At 44.2% G+C, this 15,769-nt stretch overlaps 2 protein-coding genes across 5 annotated transcripts; both read right to left on the bottom strand.

Annotated features, from left to right (window-relative positions):
* Positions 1 to 702: 702 nt before the first annotated feature.
* On the bottom strand, positions 703 to 8,027 carry nxpe3 (neurexophilin and PC-esterase domain family, member 3). Of its 3 annotated transcripts, XM_027290988.1 has the most exons (7): positions 7,899 to 8,010; positions 7,567 to 7,739; positions 5,055 to 5,235; positions 4,153 to 4,937; positions 2,882 to 2,952; positions 2,566 to 2,787; positions 703 to 2,469 (listed from the first exon to the last, which is right to left on the bottom strand). In XM_027290988.1, the coding sequence occupies exons 3-7, from the start codon at positions 5,145 to 5,147 to the stop codon at positions 1,889 to 1,891; spliced, it is 1,752 nt and encodes a 583-aa protein (XP_027146789.1). In that variant the 5' UTR covers positions 5,148 to 5,235; positions 7,567 to 7,739; positions 7,899 to 8,010; the 3' UTR covers positions 703 to 1,888. The 3 variants fall into 3 exon arrangements, with proteins under 3 accessions (XP_027146789.1, XP_010749049.2, XP_010749051.2); XM_010750747.3 differs by lacking the exon at positions 7,567 to 7,739 and having other exon boundaries at positions 7,899 to 8,027; XM_010750749.3 differs by lacking the exon at positions 7,567 to 7,739 and having other exon boundaries at positions 5,055 to 5,255; positions 7,899 to 8,019.
* Positions 8,028 to 8,878: 851 nt separating this feature from the next.
* Positions 8,879 to 15,743, bottom strand: cep97 (centrosomal protein 97). Of its 2 annotated transcripts, none has more exons than XM_027291111.1 (11): positions 15,694 to 15,743; positions 13,240 to 13,382; positions 12,995 to 13,153; positions 12,807 to 12,908; positions 12,620 to 12,733; positions 12,365 to 12,531; positions 12,113 to 12,277; positions 11,812 to 11,990; positions 11,090 to 11,732; positions 10,911 to 10,986; positions 8,879 to 9,791 (listed from the first exon to the last, which is right to left on the bottom strand). In XM_027291111.1, exons 2-11 carry the CDS (start codon positions 13,351 to 13,353, stop codon positions 9,300 to 9,302), a joined length of 2,211 nt encoding a protein of 736 aa, XP_027146912.1. In that variant the 5' UTR covers positions 13,354 to 13,382; positions 15,694 to 15,743; the 3' UTR covers positions 8,879 to 9,299. The 2 variants fall into 2 exon arrangements, with proteins under 2 accessions (XP_027146912.1, XP_019111279.2); XM_019255734.2 differs by lacking the exon at positions 15,694 to 15,743 and adding an exon at positions 15,124 to 15,382.
* Between the last annotated feature and the right edge of the window lie 26 nt (positions 15,744 to 15,769).

The following is a 15,769-nucleotide window of genomic DNA, read 5'->3' as shown; positions in this document are numbered from 1 at the left end:
CACAGTAATGGAAAAAAAAGACATTAGATTAGAGTTAATCTGGACTTTAGTGGATAACGACCGTGAACAAATCAGTGAATTAGGCACAAAAACATGGTTTGGACGTATGATTGCGGCATAACTGTGTCTCCTCTCCTCTTCTTGTGACGTTATCTTTTAAATGTTTGCAGAAAACTTTCCTAAAAAGGGAAATAAAAAAGAGATTTGATCTTAAAAATGCACCGATGAGCTATAACGTGTAGATCCTCTTCATAACTGTGTGTTCTGACATCTTACTGACCTGCAGCATCTGGTTTCACTACACGGGCCGATCCCCACGGGCCGACAAGCTTTTGGCAAACCCACGAATGCTTTTTCCTTTCCAGGACAAAATGTTCGCTTGCTGACAGGAGCCACGATGAACGAGCTAATCAGTGTTATTCACGTCTCCTGTGCGTGTCTGAATGTGGCTGATGGGTGTTTAATTTTACCTGTTGAATACAGTACAAGAATAAAAACGACTCTCCATGTTGCCGTAGTTGCAGTTTATTGAACTGAACCGAAGGCTTTAGAATCAGGAAAAAGGCGTGACAAAGATGCATCATCGTAGCCCCAGATACATCGCTCAGCAGATGACACTGGATTGTCGATGGGTGCTCAATGTTACAGTTAGAAAAGGACACATTTGACAATAACTACAGGCAAACATGACAGCAACTTTGCTCTTATAGGTCACGAGTGAGCCTCTGATCGTCGTCAGCGACAGACAGAATTACACAGATAGGCACGTTTTCTCTTTGTAGCGCATACGAATGATACGTTCCGCAATAGGGTGGGGGAAAGAAGTCCTCCGGAAATCTCTGCTCTTGGTGAATGTGGGAGTAAATGAGGCAGTTGGGACGTTTTATCTGAGCGACCAGCACAAATGTTCTTACATTTTGATGTTAAATTTGTGACTGTAGAGTGAAATATGTGGCCATGGGAGCAGTTTATCTGCTGCTTTTTGGCGATTTTCTCGAAAACTGTTTGGTTGAAATGCTTCGATACGCTTTTTGTAACTGCCCGAGGAGTAGCACACTGAAAAACATACAGAAGAATAAGAAGAAGTATGGTGAACAAGGTGTGCCTTGTGCTTTGCACTATGAAGCACACTAACTATCTAAACTCATGTTGCAGCAGACGACCACGAGAAGGTTTCTCCATTGTCACGAAGTTGGTTGGACCTGCTATGTCTTGACTTTTGCGGTGATTTGGTGAGTTAAAACGACATTTGGCACACGTGTGGATGTGTTTGAACAATGTAGTCCAATGTGCTGCCTCATGTTAGAGAGTATTGCAAAAGCCGAGTGGGTGGATTCAAAGGTGTGGATCCAGACAAGTCCAGGTACGTACTAGTACCTGCGGTCAGCATGTGGTAAGAACACATCTTTAAACACTGTGTTAACACTGAACAGCCTGAGGAAAATCACATTGAGTTTTCAGCTTTGGCAAAACTAATAAACAAATGTAATGAAAGTTCACACCGAAACAAATCGAACACTTTGGCAACAAAAACAGGTGCAGGAACAATCACCGTGCCAAAGTAAATGTAATAAAAATGGTAAATACTTATATAACTGCTCATCGGTTTGAGAAGCTAACCATTCGTACACATTCACACACCGATGGCACGGCCTTCGGGAGCAATTTGGGGTTCAGTATCTTGCCCAAGGACACTTCGACATGCAGACGGGAGGGGATCGAACCGCCGATCTTCTTATTGGTGGAAGACCCGCTCTACCTCCGAGCCACAGGCGCCCCGTAATAAGCAAGTAAACATAGAGTATGAGATGTCTGTATTTAAAGGGTGTGTACCTTTGGAGGATGCTTCAGTTTTGGGAATTTGATGGATTCACGCAGTAAACTCAGTTTAATTATGATTCCTCCATGGCTGCCGGCCCTTCTTCTTCTCCGGGCAAACGTACGACAAAAGCATGTCTATCATGTTCTTGACGATGACTGGAGGTGGGTGGAGGGCGTGAGGAAGGTGGTGAGCTGAACTCATTTGCCAGGCGTCCACCAGCAGAACGTTTAGTCCCTTGAACATGGCCCTGAGCACCTCGTCCAGCTGCAGGGAGTACCAGTCGCTGTTGTACAGGCTCACCTCTTGGTCCAGGGCTTGGAGGTTGGCCGAGCGGATCACAACGATCGTCCCGGGCGCTCGGTCCAGGAGTCGCAACAGCGCCCGCCTGATGTGACGGAGCCGTCGTATGTACACCTCCACGGGAAAGGTGCTGAAATGGGCCCAAATGCTGAGGACCACGACGGTGTTGGGACCCCCGGGGAGGCCGTCCAGCTCATTGGAAATGTACCGCAACTCGCTGGACATGACGGTGGAGAAGCGGATGGGCGGACCGTGGCAACGGTACCTCAGGAGAATGTTATGGGTGCTGTCCACCGCCATGAAAGGTCCAACATTCTTCGGACTGTGCAGGTTGAACTCCTTTAACTCTGGAGAAGGTGGAACAAATGGAAGTTTTAGTGGGAAAGAGCCAGGAGGCAACATGCAGAGTGTAGAAAACAAAGCCAACAAGGACAGACGCTCACCTGGTACAAAAGCAATGAGGTGCTCAAACCACTGCCTGACGGTGGAGTCTCCGTACATGTTGATCACCTTGTTCTTCAAACACTGAGCGATGGCAGATGATTCATTGAACTGGCGCATTGTAACGCCGCCTAACGGCCTCCATGAGTCCTCGTAGTAATATCCAGACGGTGCTAGCTTATTAGGTTCTGGCTTATTACTGCTGCTTTCTACCTCTACTTTATCTGATACAAAGCGAGAAACGTTGCAGACAAAATTAATTAAATTGATTGAAATCAAAGCACAGACTACAAATGTTACTCTGCAGGTATACTGTACCTTTCCTGGGGGGCAGCACATTGATTCTGTCGGCTCCTGAAGCGTGTATGTGAACTTTTATGTTTACGCCGCTAAGATAGAAGAAACAGCTTGATCAGGTTATATCTGGTGATATTCTACATGTTTGTTACTGACAAGAAATCCAATGAAAAAACAACTTCCTCAGGCGATCTGTGACACTCAGACCAGATCCTACTGCGTGATCCCGAGAGGATGACTGACTCCTAAACAACAGAGGGCTTTGTGTGACTAGCGAATATAAAAACTGGCAAACTAAGATGTTGACCACAGTAAACATCAGCATGACAGCATGTCTCACAGAGCTGCGTGCAAAGCTGTAGACTCTTATGTTTGTTTGAAAAAGAAACGTACTTCCATTGAAGTGATATAGAGAATAACAACACTGGGACCTTTAACTGCATCTATCACTCCACTTTACAGCTGATCTAATGAAGGTTACACTAACGTTACACTGACAGTCATCATCTATCTTAGATTGTACCAAACATTGCACCACAAAGATCTGGAGTCTCAACCATTTACTACATGCTGCTGTTAGAAGCCGATTAACATAATAAACCTGATCAGCTACAGTCAGTAATCAATACACCACAGTTGTAGTGCTCGAGATGGGTCTTGGTCTCGGACGTATTTTACACGGCCTCGTCTTGGTCTCGGACAAAGAGGACTCTGAATTTTAGTCCAAGACTGGTCAAGACCACAACGTTGGGTATGTTGCTTAATTTTCTGATTTGTCCTCCCAGACAGTTAGACATCAGCCAGATCTTCTGGAATAAAGTTTAGTTTCCTAAACCACAAAGAGTTCATCTGCATACCTCCAACCTTCACCCAAAGAGTTTTCATGGATACTAGCCACCTAAGTACGCTTTATACTGTCTGGTCTTGGTCATGACTTGGTCTCAGTTTAGGTCGTCTTGACTCACTGGTTGCACTCATGATACAAAGCGTCTTGTCTGTGGTTAACGTGTAGATTTACACAAAAATATCTCGCAAGCTACAGAAAATGTTCATATGTGTGCAGTCGCAGTGAAGCTGAGGAAATATTTGTGTTCGCATTGTGGTTTGTAGCAAACGTTATACTAGTGAATATACATGGTGCATGTTCATTGCGGTGAAGGAAACGCTACCCTGTGTTTAGAGTTTTTAGTTCTGCAGGGAAATAATCTAAATCAAGCTTTGTCTTGGAGACAATATAACACAGATGTAAGCTGCGTTAGGAGACACTTCCCTCGCCCTTTAATAGTACAAACCTCTGGAACAGTAATGCTTCTTTGTTGGTGATGAGGTGTTTCAGGTAGCCTCCTTTGGCGTGGTTGATTCTGGTGTCACAGCTGAGCACCTTGGGCTTGTAGCAGTACCAGGGTTCGCCTGTGTAAAGGTCTGTGTAGTTGCACAGAGGATGATGCTGATCTGGGGGCAGGCACATGTTGCAGACAGTGGTTTCAGACAGGAAGCCCAAGCGAAACAGGCTCTTAAAAAACACCCGATCCGGCCTTTCCTCCCTCAGACGTTGCAGCACAGCCACGGCCTCGCTCGAGTGCACCAGCGTGACCTCGACCTGTGCGGACCCTTCCCAGAGGAGCGGGAACAGAGCAGAATAAAATCCATTTCTGTGGTCCACCACCTTACCCGCTACACCTGCTCCGAGCTCTGGGGTGTGCAGTCTGGCCAAAAGGAAATCCCCACCGTAGTGCTTGGGGCGACCCTGGAAGTCGTGCATTTGGACGAGGACTTCCAGCTGGTCGCCCACGTGCCACTCCCTTCCTCCCTCGGTGGGGAGGATGGCGAACAGGCTGTGCACGGGGTCGCTCGTCTGGCGCAGGATGATCTGTGCGGAGTGAGGCGGAGGCTCGGGCCAGGCGATAGAGTCCAACAGGTAACGCTCTTCCAGCTCATCTTCAGGGGAAGGTTTCTGGCCCAGATGGGCGCAGAAGGTGCGGTTGTGGTAAAAAGTAGGCAGATTCACTGGGTTGAAGGATGATTGGATCCTGTTCTGGAGCTGGTTGAGGGCTGAAATAGTGTGGCAGTTCCAGTTCTGGAGAGAAAGAGGAGAGAGGTAAGAGGGGATGTGACCGCCGACTAATGACCAACTACATTAGAGCAACAATTCAAATAAAATAAAGAGAAAACACATTAACATCTCTCTCCTCACCTCCACCGTCTGGATGTTGCGCAGCAGGAAGATGAGGCCAGACAGTGCTAAGAAGAGGAAGATGAGGGCATATTTGGAGAGATTTCTGCACATGGTGACCTCCTTCTGTCTCCCATGATCAGGCCCTGCTTCGCTCAAAGCTGTCACCGCGGTGATGATGGCATCATTTCGTCCTCGGAGCCTGATGCACACAAATGAACGCTGTCAACGACAAGGGACGAACACACGGGAAGCTCAGACCTGAATTCACGTTTAAAGAGGAAGATCTGAGCTGACAGAGGATCATGCAAATATTTGTTTTAGAGGAGAGGAGTCGTTATCAGACTCCTCTGTGTGTGGATCTTAATTTTATTAGGTTTTATAACCATGCTTAGGAACAGAGGATAAAGTATATCCACCTCGCCTTTATCCACAATAAAACTATATCCACACTGGTGTGGACTTAGACCAAGATTATAAAAGCTATCTCGTAAAAAACAAATACAGACTCTCTCTCTAGGTTCAAATCAACCACCGTGAGTTATAAAAATAGGTACGCATCATGTTACTATGAAGAGAATCTTGTAGTTTTAAGTTATTTTGTTCTTTTCTGACAAACGTTGCTTCACCCTATGCATTTCTGGATTGTTATCTGACTGTTATTGATGCATTCAACAGATCAATCACCGTCACAATAGACCTTTTTTCACAGCAGCCATTTGGACGTTAAATAGTAGGGTCGTTGCAGGTGTTAACAATGACACTAGTTGAGGTTCAGTTCCATTTATTCCTCCGCTGAACTTCTGTGCGAGCTTTGCGAACTACGTGTACGTCAAGGTCAACACGAAACAATTCGGGTTGTGTGAATAAACACAACCTTTAAAAGAATAAACACCAGTTAATAAGAATAATTAAGTAAGCTATAGGACCTTAAACTAGAATTGTTTGGTTCAAGGATTAAATTAGATTCTTATTGTTTAAGCATTTCATGCTGCTGCTGTCAGAAAATAACTAGGACTTCTAAAGCAGGGTGTATTTTATCTACTGACAGAGTTGTCTCTGCTCTGACAGTGCCACTAACACATGAACCAATGTCTGACTGGTTTGCAAGTTAAAAGTATGTCACAAATCTAGGCCAGAGATGAATCAAGACCAACAAGTTTCCAGACTCTGGAGTCCTAAACTTTTAATTCAAATCCTGAACAATGAGATTGTCTCTATATTTGTCTGTCTGCTGGTAAACAAACACACCTTTCCCTCCTTCACCTGAATGCTGCATTTCTGTTATCAGGAAGTTGATGTGAGTTTAGATTAATGGATCAGTGTTTATGATTTAGTGGACTCTAGCTGTGTGGTTCACCTCGCCTCACCCTCAGAAACTACGTGAAAGTCTAGATGTGTCGTCTGCAGATATAAAAGCCTTATAAGGTCACAAAAACACAACAGTTCTTATTTTCAGGTGATTGTATGCGAATGAAGACACAGTTATGCATATTATATTACATTTTCTGCCACATTCTGTAAATAGAGACACACTGGACCTTCAAAGATTGCTGTTTGTCAAGTCAAATCTTAAACATCTGATTTATTTAAACTAATTTAAGGGAACGCTGTGTAGAAATCATCTAGGGACGCAGTTACAGATTGAAACCGCCTTGTTTCACCTCCCCTTCTTAACATGATGGAGAAACTATGGTCAGTGTTTCATTTGTCCGTTTTGGGCTCCTGTCAAAACTTAGTGGTTGAATAACGAAGAAGATCCGCGTTATCCAAGCGACAACCTCCGTGACTATGAAGTGAAGCCAAAAACTGCAGTCTCTCAAACGTCCACTTGAGGCTGGCTCCAGAAGTGAGTCAGTCTCCATAAGTCCCCATGTTTCACAGCAGAAATAAACATGTTTACAGCCTGGTACAAAAAACAGTTTTGGTCTCTGTAGCTAATTTCCCCGCTCATGACAACTGTACTGAGGGTGAATTTATATACAACTCACCTGTTCACGTTATATTAAGGCTTAAAGTTTGATTGACAGGTAGGCCAAGATAGCAGCGGCCAGAGCCAGAGTTTGAGCTTTAAAGCGACTCTTCAGAAACGTTACGTCACAGATACGCTGTCCATTCTTTATACTGTCAGTGATACTATGTCATGTGCCAAAGCAACAACAACAACTGACTTTTAACTAAAGCAGATGATCAAAAAACAGTTTTGGCCTCTGTAGCTAATTTCCCCGTTCATGACAACTGTACTGAGGGTGAATTTATATACAACTCACCTGTTCACATTATATTAAGGCTTAAAGTTATGCAGGATTAAGACATTTGGACATTTAGCCTGCCTCAGGTGCACTGATGATGATCAGAGGTTTGTCAGTTATGAATCTTTACACACCGGACCTTTAAATATTTCAAATTGTACTTGTCAAGTCTGCTAAAACTGCTAGTACTGTAAATGAAAAACACAGATTTATTTAAAAAACATCTAATAACATGCCTACAATGATCTAGATCTATAATCTATAAACTGATGTTAATGTACCTGCTGTTTTGACCTGCACATCTGTGTTGAGTTCAGACGGAGTGTAAACAGATAACACGATCTACCATCTTTGACACGTCCATAACGGTCACTTCTCTCCTAACGGTCACTTCTTCCCTAACGGTCACTTCTTTTCCTAACGGTCATTTCGGCCGCTGCGTCTATATGAACGGCTGCGGTGACGCAACGACAAAGAACCGTTAGCCGTTTAAAAAAACACAAAAATTACAACATTATATTAATACAAACGGTGATACAGACGTTTTTAAACACACACATATATTTATATATATATATTTATATATATATAAAACCCGCTCCTTTATACTTACACATCACGACGTCGAGTTTAGCATGATGAAGAACCGTTAAACCGCCGGAGGAGGGAGACGAGTCTGGCCGGGGGAGAGGATCATCTGAGACGGTGTAGTGGACCAGAGAGGAGCGCCCGGTGATCATGATGGGAGGCGGACGACTTTAACCGGGGGTGGGTTTATCGTTGGAGATATTACCGCGTCCTTTGTTGGTCAGTGAGTTAAAACATAACCGCATTAAAGCGGATAAACACCCCGAGGCGGCTTTAAATAATGTATAAAAGCCTGAGCTGCTTTAACCGCAAAATACATAAAGACGACGACTTACTCAGCGCACCCCCCCTCTACTTGTTATTAATGGTATATCTTGCAACGGCTCATGAATATTAATTAGGCCACAGCACACTGGTATTAAAGCTCCAATTTGTAACATTTAACAGGATATATGGACAGAAATGATACATAATTATGTTTTTATTAGTGTATAATCACCTGTTATGTTTGTTGTTACCTTTTATATCTACACAGGGAGCGGGTCCTCTTCCATGGAGTCCACCATATTGAACCATCTTTCTACAGCAGCCCAGAAAGGACAAACTAAATAAACTAAATCTAGATTGCTAATAATCGTTAATCAGCCTAATTGAGACGTCGCTTGTTGTGATGAAAATGTAACATTTAAGGGGATCTACTTACAGAAATGCAATGTCATATAAAAAACTATGTTTTCATTACCTGAAAATAAGAATTGTTATGTTTTGTTACCCTTAAAAACAGACTTTTATATCTACACAGGGAAACCTAGCACTGCCTCTACTTAGGCACCTTCACTGTAGGTTTCTCCTTTGTGCTTGAAATGAAATGGTGAGGTGAGGGGTATTCGATTCAGTTGGTTTAACATTTTATACACTAAATAATTAATTGAAAAAAAGGAGAAATAATGAGACTACTTAATAATGAAAATATCCGTGGTTGTTGGAACTTCTAAATAACAATGATTTGAAAATAATAAATGCTGATTTATTTACACTTTTTAAGAGGATAAAGATACAACATTTCCAGGTGTATGTGATAATAGATAGTATGCTTGTGTACTATATATCGGTGGTTACGAGTGCACTACGTTTAACATGTCAGCTCCTAATCTGTAGCAACCTACTCCATCGTAAAAGTTACTAACACCTTCTGCTACATCACAATCATTGTCTTCACACAGAGGAGGAAAGTGTTCATTAAATAACAGAACAGAGTATAAAACAAACTTAGTTACATTCACAGGAGAGTATTGTTTTCAAGCCTGTCTTGATAAACAAAGGAAGTCCAGTGCTATTTGAGAGCTCGGTTAGCAATCAGGCTGAGTGCATCAGTCATTGTCACTTTATACACACTCAGTAGACCTGTACAGTGTCTATTAGGCCCTCAGACAGGGCTGGGATTGGTTCCCTCCGTTCTCTGCACATCTGATTGGTTGTCTGCTGCCTTCTGTTGGGGGGAGTTGTGCTGTGCTGTTTTGCTGGGTGACACCGGTGAGGAGGGCTGTGGTGTATCTGTTCTATCAGCGATCACCTCCTCGGCCTCCTCCTCCCTCTGCTGTACAGAGGAGAGGTACTGCTCCAACAGGCTGCAGTCTGCGCTGTCCACGCCGCCGCTACGAACCGGGCTCAGCGCTCGCACCGTCTTCAGAGAGTCTGCCGTCCCGCTGCTCAGGAAGCTGTCCTCGTGCGCCGTGTGATGATCGCTCGTCGACTGGAAGCCGGAGTCTGGGAAGGAGACGTCTGTGTTGGGCGGGTTCGTCGTGCCGGATGCAGCAGGCGGGGCGGCCTCGCGTTGTCCAGGAGCTAAGAACTGAGCCGGTGTAATGCACGCCAGCTGCTGCTGCACAGACTGCTTCCACTGCTGCATAGACTGGAGCTGCAAAGACAACACAGGACATGTGAACCATGTTTAACAGAAGCCAGTGTCAGTCTGGTGGGATGGCAGTCATCTCTCTCCCCTTTTCCTCTAGTGCCACCATGGGTTGGACATCAGTGCTGTGCAATATGATGATATATATTGTATAATGATAGTATAACGTCTATCGTTTCATATTATGCTGTACCGTTTGTGTAGTCACAGCATGCGTACACAAACAAACATGGAGGAGAGAGAAGGCAGAACAGGAGGAGGACTCTGAAACGAGGAGATCATGACTAAATGAAGGGCTACTTCTGCAAAGATGTTTGTTTGGGTTTTAACAGTCCCACAATGGGGGCGCCCTAGTATCTCACTTAGTAAAGCATGCGCCGCATGTACCAAGACTAAAAGCTCCCCACTTTCCCATTTGTCCTAAGGTGGTTTTCAACTGTCTAATAAAAAATTAATATATATCTTTAAAAGCACCACAATGACCAGAAAACGTTGCTAATTATCCTGCAGATCAGTCCCTCAAGACTCAAACACCATTAACGTGTTTTACCACCTACGCACAGTGAGAGTCTACGGATGAGGACAATCTCCAGACTCATCACACGGCAAAGAATCACGAAGACGGAGAGAGATTAGGGCTGCAACTTACATCTGCAAAGAAATCTGTCGTTCCCTGTGAAACTATTTAAGATGATTTAAGATTTACTTTATTGTAAAGACATAAAATAAGAAACGTGTAAAATATTGCACATGCCTTGTGACAGAAAATATATCTGTATATGTATTTTAATGTAAAATGACATACAGTATTTTAGGATAAGTGAGATTTTGGTCATATTGCACAGCCCGAGTTGACACGTCTGAGCTGTTGGATGGATTTAGATGTTTGTATCCCCTTCAGGATGAATTATAATAAGCGCTGATCCCTTAACTTTTAAACCTCTAGCCTCCAAGTCAAACGCTTAATTTGTTTTTGGTTTGTGACCTGCAGAAATAAAGTCACTTCAATCAGTTTTAGATAATGCTAGCATGGCTGTAGAGTCTTGTTTGGTAAAAAGGGAAATTAAACCAGCGTTGCACTATGAAAATGTGTGCTAATAATAAATAACGACTTCAATCACTGACCTCTTTCCACAGAAACTTCACAGCTTCCTCCTGAACCAGCCTTTGTAACCTCTCCTCTTCATACTGCTGCTGCACCCTGCAAACAAATCCCATTTAGAATTCAGAATATAGATTTATACGGCCACAACGATATGTAATATTTGTCCAACCGTTCTCAACACTGACGGTCTGTCGGTTACCTGTCTAACTTCTCAGACAGGAAGACGATGTGTTCTTGCATCCTCCGCAGACGGATTTCGCTGCGCACCTCTCTGGCCATCGGGTGACAACAGCGGGTGTGCTGTCCCCTCCACCATGACTGGATTTTAACCGCTGCCTTGTCCGCTTCCATCAAAATCGATTTACCGGCACACACGCCAGCTTCTTCCTGCTTGGGGGATTCTTTCATCTCAACTCTACTTAAGTCAGAGGATGTTTCCAGATCGTTTTGTGGTGTGCTGATTCTGACCTCCGGTGATCCGGCTGTTGTGGCTGCCACAGAAATTACTTCCTCTTCTTGCTTATCCACAGTGGGGGAACCATGTGGCTTGTTTGCGTTGTTGTGCTTTTTGGGCTGTGCTGGTCGCTTCGGAGCCAGTGAATCAGGTTCAAACGTCTCCGTCTCGTCCTCGCTGTCAGAGTGGGTCGTCTGTGGCTCCAGATCAGAGGTGAAAGGGAGGAAGGTGGACTCCGAGGAAAGCATGCTGCCGTTGAGTTTGTCCTCATCTGTCTGGACGTCCTCCAAGTAGATGGGCTCCTCTCCGTGCCTCGGACTGCGAACCACCGGTAACGACGGGTGGGAAGAATCACAGCTCACCCAGGTGTTAAACTGCATGACTGGCTCTGTGCAAACACACCGCACTGTTAGAAACATTAAAAAAAGGAAGCTCTGCGTCTCTTAGTGACGAAGCAGCTGCCTTACCTGTGTCCCGGACTGATGGAGCAGCGACTGGTGCTGGTGCACTGATTTTCTTCACCTCTCTGACTCCCCCTTGTGGAGCTGCATGTGAAGGACTGTGGCTCTCCACGTCGAGCTGAGTCGGACGAGGAGGGCTGGGACAGCCTCCACCGGTCTCCTCTAATAGCTGCCTCTGGTGAAACCTGAGAACAACAACAACATCAGGTCAAACATGTATAGCTATGAGGTGAGTGTTGGATGTCAGGCGTCAGGGTTTTTTTGAGCTTCATGTTGTGTAGCAGTACTTCTAAATTCAGAGTTATACCTCTGTTTACTGAGGATCTTCTCCAGTTTGGCATCTTCCGCCGTCTCCAGCGCTGGCGATGACGTTAGAGGGCAAACAGTGGCCAGGTACTGAACCAGCTGAACGTGCTGACCCGGTCGATATGAACGTCCTTTCCCCTGACTGTAGAGCCACTCCGCTTTGAGGCTGTAATCGTGACATTTATACACAATAAATAAGAGATTCAAACCTCATCTTAACTACAAACATGTAACAGCACAGAAATGTACTGACCCTTCTTTCTGTGACACGACATAACCGTCCAGGACCTTCAGGCTCAGACACCAACTCATGATATAAGGGCGATAATCGAATCCTGGCAACGAGGGGGTCGCCATCACGCAAGGGTTGTTCATAATGGACAGCTGCTCCATGTCATGGAGAGGCGCCAGATAAGATACCTATAGAATAATCAGAAGATCATTAGCCTTTATAGAACTTAAATGGCCATAATTGCTGCTGTATCCAGTTCGGGGAACAGATAATTACTTCATTGAGGTCCCTAATCTCGTTTTCTGCCAGGGAGAGGATAGACAGATGAGCAGGGAGATGAGCAGGAACAGTACGAAGTGTCGTGATGCTGTTTCCGTGGAGCAAAAGTGTCTGCAAAGACATAAAAGAGTCAGTCTACTGCATCTTAAACTCACTTTTCAACCTCAGACACTCTCACACTAACCTTTAATGCCACCAGTTTAGTCAGATCCCCGATGGTTGATATGTTGTTGTCAGACAGATCCAGATGTTGAAGGGAAACGCAGTTGTTGAGTTGCTCAATGACCTGAATGTGTAAAGAGTGTAAACTCAGTTAAACATGCAACATTTGAACGGAAAGTTCATCTATGCACTGACATATGATTTCCTCACCTTAATATTGTTCCCGGACAGGTTGAGCCATTCCAGGTGTGGCAGGTCTCTTAGCCCCTCAATGTATCCGATACTGTTATTGGGCAGATTGAGGACTCTCAGCTCTGTTAGCCGAGACACGCCCATCATCCTCACCAGGCGGTTACTGGCTACGGAAAGCTGAAGAGGAAAACACAAGTCACCACTGCTAGTGACCACGCTGTAAGCCTGTGAATAAAGTTTGTCGACCGAACAAAGGGTTCTACCTGCTGAAGGCCCGGGTTCCTTTCCAGGTGGTCCAGTTTCATGATGTGGTTACGGTCCAGGATGAGAGTGTGAGTCTCTTCGGAGCAGGTGAAACTAGGATCCAGCTTTTGCATACCCCGGGCTGAGAGATCCACCACAGGACCTAGTAGGAGTAAAGACAGCGGAGGTTAAACAGGCAGGGAAACCACAACAACAACTGTCATTTGGCTCATCACCATGGCTACGGAACACACACATCTTAAAGCAGCCGAGTGCACAAACAGTCTGCCGCCTTCAGTAAAGCTTGAGATGGAAGCCAGTGATCATGAGTTAGGCTGCTTGGGTCTTGGAGAAAAGATGGTACAGGGATCTGCTTGATCACTGGCACAGTGTGGGAGCAACCGTCTTGAATGTGGCCAAAACTAAAGAGACGGTCGAGGACTTCAGGAGGACTAAACCTGAGCACAGTTTCAAACCAGGATGAAGGTGGAGGACTATAGATGCTTGTGTGTGCACCTGGACAACTGAGGGTGTCTACAGAAAGTGACAGAGCAGACTCTGCAGCAAGATGTTCTACCAGTCGGCTTCTTTGCAGCGACACAAACTGATTAAGAAGGCTGGCTCTGTGCGGTGGACTGATCTGGAGCTCCTGAAGCTGGTTGTAGTGAGAAAGATGCTCTCCATAAACTTCTCAGCATCATGGACAATAACTCACATCCACTACACGACCTCCTGACAGAGCAGCAGAGCAGATTCAGTCGGAGTCTCCTGCAACTCCACAATAAAAGGGGCCGCTACGGGAAGTCTTTCTTCATAATGACTCCCCTCTGTGCAGGGAGAGGAGACTCACAGCTGATTTTTGGATATGGACACTAATACACAACTTGCACTGACTCCTTCTCTGAATAAGATTGCACATTTTTGCACAAAGTTACTGCACAGAGAGTTTATTTTTTTTATTATATCTGTATATTTCTACATGTTCTCGCTTCCTTACACTTTATTCTATTCATACTCTATCTAACTCGTGTCTTTTGTATATCAGAATTGGAAATACTTTATTAATCCCCGCAGGGAAATATAGCAAGAAAACAAAATACAAAATCCTATTTTAACATTATATACACATGTATAAATAACAGTTAAATAAAACCAGTAACAGTGAACTATGCAATATGTAAATCTAAAACCTTATAAAGAATTCTTTATACGTTTTTGAGAGACTGTGCAGAGAATACACTTATTGTTAAAGTGCAGCATGCATGTGTGGAAGATTTCACTTATGTATTGCACAAGCCAGTTTGATGGCTGCTGGACTTGACTTGGAGTGTGTGGTATTTCGAGGGATGATGCTCACAGGTATCTATCAGCCATCTATCTTAAAGCAGCCGTGCGTACAAACAGTACAGCTTCAGTAAAGCTGGGCATGGACAGTAATTTCACACATTGTCTTGAGTTAGGCTGCCTGAGTCATGAAGGGCATTACCAGACAAATCATTGATGTTTTTGGAGGTGCATTATGCAAACTAGCTATTTGCACCTGTATCCAGTTTCATTAAAATATATATTTAAACGCTGACATCATGACATCTGAGGGCAGGAAAGCTGACTGTGATGACTAACAGGAGCAGAAAGGAGTCAATGCGCTGCCTAATGTACAGTAGCCTGAGCTGGACTACACCTAGGAGGTTAACGCGACATAAAACGAGCTGCTCTGATGTCTAAACTTTGCTCTCAGACGAGCTGACCCGGGATGTTTTGATCTGCATCCACTCGCACGCTTGTTAGTAACACTAGCTAACGGCACTAGCGTTAGCTACTAACTCACAAACACACTCGCTGACGTTGAACACAAACAAACCCGCCGCTGTCTGTCAGACCCGAAACAACATGTATCTACTCACCATCCTTTGTATCAAACTGTAAATCTGATACACCCATCCTGTCGTGCGTTAGCTAACGACTCTATTAGCTCAGCTGCGGCAGACTGCAACACAAGGAGCGTATGCCGCCTGTCAAACCGCTAAAAAAAACAGGAGAATCATGGGAAATGTAGTTTGAATAGGTCGTATCGCTCATTGCGTAGCGGCGTCTTTGGAGCGTGAAAAGACTACAACTCTCGACGTAAGGTTGTAGTCAAGAAATAGAAAAGGCTAGCAAACGACGCCAACGATAGAAACGATATTTAATTTACATTTAATTATTTAAATTTCATGTTTCACATCTTATTATCGCAATATGAAGCCTCAAAGTGTTTCTTTTTTGTTACGCTTGCTAGGCAACCGTCGTCAACCAAGTGTGACGGTTGCCTAGCGATGATTGGTTAAAGTATTAATTTAATTTAAATCTTTTTTATACAGAACCAAAAGTAATTAATATTAATTTGTTACATGTAAAAAAAAAACAATAAGTTAAACTAACTGAAAAAAATATTCACAGTTAATAAGTTCATAAATATCGATTTGTAGTCTTACATGTTCAGTTTCCGCTTCCGTCATCTTCTTTTCCGCTAAAAAATGAGCATCATGGGAAATGTAGTTTAAATAGGTC

The sequence above is a fragment of the Larimichthys crocea genome, chromosome XVIII (genome assembly GCF_000972845.2).
Source record: "Larimichthys crocea isolate SSNF chromosome XVIII, L_crocea_2.0, whole genome shotgun sequence".
Taxonomy (NCBI): domain Eukaryota; kingdom Metazoa; phylum Chordata; class Actinopteri; family Sciaenidae; genus Larimichthys; species Larimichthys crocea.
This window is presented reverse-complemented; position numbering and strand designations above follow the sequence as displayed.

Excerpts from the sequence above, each read along its gene's own strand:
- nxpe3 (XM_010750747.3), bottom strand. The coding sequence starts at position 5,147 with ATGTGCAGAAATCTCTCCAAATATGCCCTCATCTTCCTCTTCTTAGCA. Across the intron at positions 2,953-4,152 it reads GAAGCATTACTGTTCCAGAG|CGGCGTAAACATAAAAGTTC; the intron begins GTTTGTACTATT and ends CTTCTATCTTAG. Across the intron at positions 2,470-2,565 it reads CCTCATTGCTTTTGTACCAG|AGTTAAAGGAGTTCAACCTG; the intron begins GTGAGCGTCTGT and ends CACCTTCTCCAG.
- cep97 (XM_019255734.2), bottom strand. The coding sequence starts at position 15,160 with ATGGGTGTATCAGATTTACAGTTTGATACAAAGGATG. Across the intron at positions 11,991-12,112 it reads AAGATCCTCAGTAAACAGAG|GTTTCACCAGAGGCAGCTAT; the intron begins GTATAACTCTGA and ends TGTTGTTCTCAG. Across the intron at positions 9,792-10,910 it reads TGAAGTTTCTGTGGAAAGAG|CTCCAGTCTATGCAGCAGTG; the intron begins GTCAGTGATTGA and ends TTGTCTTTGCAG.